This window comes from Miscanthus floridulus, chromosome 19, assembly GCF_019320115.1.
Source record: "Miscanthus floridulus cultivar M001 chromosome 19, ASM1932011v1, whole genome shotgun sequence".
Taxonomy (NCBI): domain Eukaryota; kingdom Viridiplantae; phylum Streptophyta; class Magnoliopsida; order Poales; family Poaceae; genus Miscanthus; species Miscanthus floridulus.
The window spans coordinates 45,296,120-45,300,594 of NC_089598.1; the positions used below are offsets into that span (position 1 = coordinate 45,296,120).

At 48.1% G+C, this 4,475-nt stretch overlaps 1 protein-coding gene across 1 annotated transcript; it reads left to right on the forward strand.

The window, feature by feature from the left end:
• Nucleotides 1-1,346: 1,346 nt before the first annotated feature.
• Nucleotides 1,347-4,234, forward strand: LOC136528392 (protein PARALOG OF AIPP2-like). Its single transcript, XM_066521348.1, has 3 exons — nucleotides 1,347-1,724; nucleotides 1,956-3,582; nucleotides 3,674-4,234. The coding sequence occupies exons 1-3, from the start codon at nucleotides 1,407-1,409 to the stop codon at nucleotides 3,922-3,924; spliced, it is 2,196 nt and encodes a 731-aa protein (XP_066377445.1). The 5' UTR covers nucleotides 1,347-1,406; the 3' UTR covers nucleotides 3,925-4,234.
• Nucleotides 4,235-4,475: the final 241 nt, after the last annotated feature.

Sequence of the window (4,475 nt, forward strand, 5' to 3'; positions counted from 1 at the left end):
GGACAAGCGTCATGACACCCTAATAATTTCCCTAATTAGCCAGTGGCTCGGGGGCTACACTTGTTGTGTACGCTCGCGCGTACTCTCCGGGCCATTAGCGAATGTCCTGGTAGGCCTCCGAAGGCCCACTTCGGGAAAAGGCCTTGACGCCTGGGAAACGACCTGAGAGGCTAAGTCTTTGTTCCAGTCACTCGCGCCTCGACTGGGCTAAAGAAGCTCCCGACCCTAGGGCATAACTGCTGAGCAAGTCCACCATGCACATCCCGGTCTTGGCGTTGGCCGAAGTCACAACCCCGGCCGACGCTAAGAATATACCTCGGAATCTGTTAGGCACCAAGAGCCTGATAGGCACGCACGGCCTCAGGCTCTGTCGGGGTCTATTTTCTCCGTTCTCCTCTGAGGCCGTGTGCCCGTGTCAGCCACTCCTAGCGCGGGGTCACACCCGAGGCGTAACCGTCACGACAAGGACTTCCACGCACCGCCCGCATTCTGGACAACTCGAGTTGCACGCCTTATTCTCTACTATATGGAACCCGTTAAAGATTATAGTTATTGTACACCATTTAGAAACTTGACAAACTAAATAAACGGAGGTATCTACTAATCTTTATTAGATGTATAAGAAAGCAACCCGAAGGTACTAGGACATAGCATGACTTGTATGTCAATGAGTGAAGAGTAGTAGGAAGCCACGTACGGCGATACCTAAACACTAGCGGAATGAAAAAAAAAATAGGAAGCCCCAATAGAGCAGCTAGCGCAGTTCTGTCAGTCCTAATTCCTAAACACAGCATTGTTTCTCAGTTTCCAAATATGCCAGCAGCACAATAGCAGGAAGGTTGTGAAGTATTTTGCCGGTACGTGGCTCGGCGGCTATGAAGGACTTTTTGATCCAGCTATTGGCTTACAGTAGAAATTTCAAGAGATTTTTAGTCTGTGCAGGACTACAAGACTATCTAAGTGTATCACACATAAGACAAGGAAGAATAGATAGTTGTAGTAAACATGGTTATTGTGATATAAACTAGTTGCTTTGATTTCACATAAAAACTTGAATTATGTGCTAATTATGTGCAGGACTACAAGACTATCTAAGTGATTTCACACATAAGGCTAAGATGGCTTTGCAAAACTTCAATTGAGGTGTTTTCACTCCAATACCTGCACTCCTTTTTTTCTCCTTAAAAAAAAGTGACATGAGCTTGGTCAAACGCAAACAAATCTGCGTCTCAACAATGAACCTCAAGAAGCACAAACCACGTTCCAAAATCCGAGCCCAAACCCAACACAACTCCGTCTCTGGCCCCGATGGTTGAGCCCAAATACTTATGACCCACTACTAAGCCCATGGTCCAACGCCATCTCCTCCTCCGCTCCGACGCGCCCGACCCACCACCACATCCCACATGGCTGCGCTCGCCGACGTCGACTCCTCGCCACCTCCGCCGTGCAAGTCATCCAAAGGCAAGGCGAAGATGGACGACGAGGCGGAGGCGGAGGGCGCGGAGAAGATGTGCGGTATCTGCTACGTCGACGGCCGGCGGGCCATCCGCGGCGAGCTGGACTGCTGCGCCCATTTCTTTTGCTTCGTCTGCATCATGGCCTGGTCCCGCGTCGAGTCCCGCTGCCCCTTCTGCAAGGCCCGCTTCCGCACCATCCGCCGCCCGCCCGTCGCCGGCCGGTTCCCCGACGAGCGAATCGTCTCCGTCCCCGAGCGCAACCAGGTATGCAGCTTGGTTCTAATCTAATCTAATCTAATCTAATCCCCGGACCTATCGGATCTCCGTAGCTGCGCCTGTGTAGTAAAAATCCTCGTGTCCATGACTGCGAATTCCAGCAAATTTGCCATTGATTACTCCGTACTGTATGGTATTCCGCTGCCCTGCAAATATGTCATGTCAGGACGCCATGAATTCTCCGCCGGACAATACTGACGTGCTGTGTTGGCTGCGCAGGTATACAATCCTCAGGGCAACGGGAGCAGCACAGTGGGCGGAGACCCTTACGTGAACACCATATGCACCGTTTGCAGCAGCTCCAGCGACGACGAGCTCCTGCTACTCTGCGAGCTCTGCGACTCAGCTGCGCACACTTACTGCGTAGGGCTGGGGACAACCGTGCCGGAGGGGGACTGGTTCTGCAAGGACTGCGGGACGATCAGAGATGATCAGTTGAGATGGCAGGCTGAGAATCAGGGTGAATTTGAGATCGGCATCGATGTTCCGGATGCTGAGCCAGTTCCAGACCCCTTGGTTTCTGGTGTTGTGGATGAGGAGCATGATCTGGAAAGGACAGATGCGCGGAGTGGTGGCGGCTCGATGGGTGACCCAGTTCCTTCCATTTATGACATTGTGGATGATGATTTTGCTGCCATTGCTGGGATCTCTAGGAGGAGGGTTCCTGAGGATATTCGACCCCAGGGTACTTCAGCTGGATCTCAGTGTCCCAGATCGACCCAGGGACGAGACAATGGTCTTGCAGCCTATCATGCTCGCATTCGCCTTGAAGTTGAGAGAGCTAGAACATTGCGCAATTCTCGCAATCTTGATAAGCGCATAAGGGAGCTGCGGGAGAACTGGGCTGCTCTGCGTGATGGTTCTGTGGGGTTTGCTCCGCATATGCCTGGCAGAAGAAAGAAGGATATGGCTGGTTCTGCTTCTGTTGCTACTGAGCATCAGCGTTATGCAGAGCCTGTAACTCCCAGTTCTCGAAATGGCGCCGCTGCAGCTTCTGTTCCGCTGCGAACACCCTTATCTGAGGAAACTAGCACCTCACTGGGCCATAGTAAAAAAGTCTTGCACAAGGACACTCGTGATGCCCGTAAGGCATGGAAAAGGTTGGAGATGGCAAAATCATCTGGTGGGAGGAAGATATCTAACACACCTGCCTCCCTTAACTGCAGTCCCATATTTTCCATGGGGAACAGATCGACTTCTTACAGTCCAATTGATACAATTGTGGGACACAAGAACGTGAATCTGCCTAATAAGTCTTGTGAACAAAATTATTCAATCTGTGGCCATGGTACAAAAGTGGAACATACACCACCTGCGGATAACTCTAGAGGATGCCATAGCTTGCCTGAGAACAGTCGTGCCTCGGTTCATGAGAGGATGGTTTCTTTTCAGAATCGAATAAATCAGGTAAGCCTTAATGACAAAGTTGCCTCATCAACCCACAATCGGCATGTTGATCAATCATTAGTATCTTCCTGTAGCACACACAGATCAGAAAAACTCAAATCAGACATGCTGCATCCACAAAAGTACAGTTCATCATCTGGCCAGTCAGCTGTGACTTCATCCTTACAGTTAGGACCTAGTGTTGGATCTGGGAGCCAATCCACTATGATGGCAAACCCTGAGGAATCTTCAGCTGTTTGTGTTGAAGGTAGTGCTGCAACCATTGAAGTTAGGAAAAGTTCTAGTCCAGACCGGCATGAGCGCAAGAGAAAACACAGTTCAGAAAGATGCCATGATCAAGGATCCAAAAGGTCCAGGTCAACCTGTAAAATTGCAAAAAGTGAGATTTCTTCTTTGGCCATTCGTGAGTTGAAACTACTCAAGATAGACAAAACACATGGTAAGAAATTCCTTTACAATTCTTATGTTCACTAACATAACATCTGTTTTGCTCACATTTTTTATTTCATAAACCACTGTTTGGTATGCAGGTTCTGACAGATTCAAGGAAGTTGCTCGGGCAGCAACACATTCCATCTTGGCTGCCTGCAGATTTGAGCATTCGCCATCACAATCCCTTGCACTCTCAAGACCTGTCTGCAAGCACAGCCCCAAAGTCAAACAACTGAACTCGTCAGCAATTAGTGATTTTTGCAGAGAATGCTTGCGTAACTTTGTTAAAGAAGCCGTCAGTTTGGCGTTGACTGGCAGGCCGATGGATCAAACTGGTACCTCCTGTTAGATTGTACATTGTAGACAAGTTTGGGATTCTTTCTTGTCAGGTCATTGTGAATACCTCAAAGCACAAACTAGGGACAAGTTGTACATTTTATGGCATATTAATACTGTTCTGCAGTGTAGTTGCTAGGTCTAATCAGTACTGTAACAACTAAAAAAATATTCTCTTTAATATGCCATGACCATGGTTGCAGTACTGGAACCGAACATTTCCCGGCTACTGAGGTGTGGTTTGTGCACCTGAGCACAGAATCGGTCTCACATCATAGCATGGTTGGGTTGTAAATGTTGGCTATTAGTGGGTGGATATAAGTCTCCCGAAGGAAAAAAAAACTCGATGAAATTTGCATAATTGCTGATTTCAACTGTCTTGAACTCTTGATGCTGTCTTTTGATGGTTAAACTGAAGCTTTCCACTGCTGAGGAAAGCAGACAGATATTGTAGAGATATTGTAGCCTGTCTGAATCCAAGCATTACCTAAAATGTTTAAACAAGTTGTTGCCCAACTTGTTATGTTTATCTATTTTTCATGAATCGTTTATTATGTAAGAGTA

Coding starts and splice junctions, on each gene's coding strand:
- LOC136528392 (XM_066521348.1), top strand. CDS start 1,407: ATGGCTGCGCTCGCCGACGTCGACTCCTCGCCACCTCCGCCGTGCAAG. Junction 1,725..1,955: donor CCGTCCCCGAGCGCAACCAG/GTATGCAGCTTG, acceptor TTGGCTGCGCAG/GTATACAATCCTCAGGGCAA. Junction 3,583..3,673: donor CAAGATAGACAAAACACATG/GTAAGAAATTCC, acceptor TTTGGTATGCAG/GTTCTGACAGATTCAAGGAA.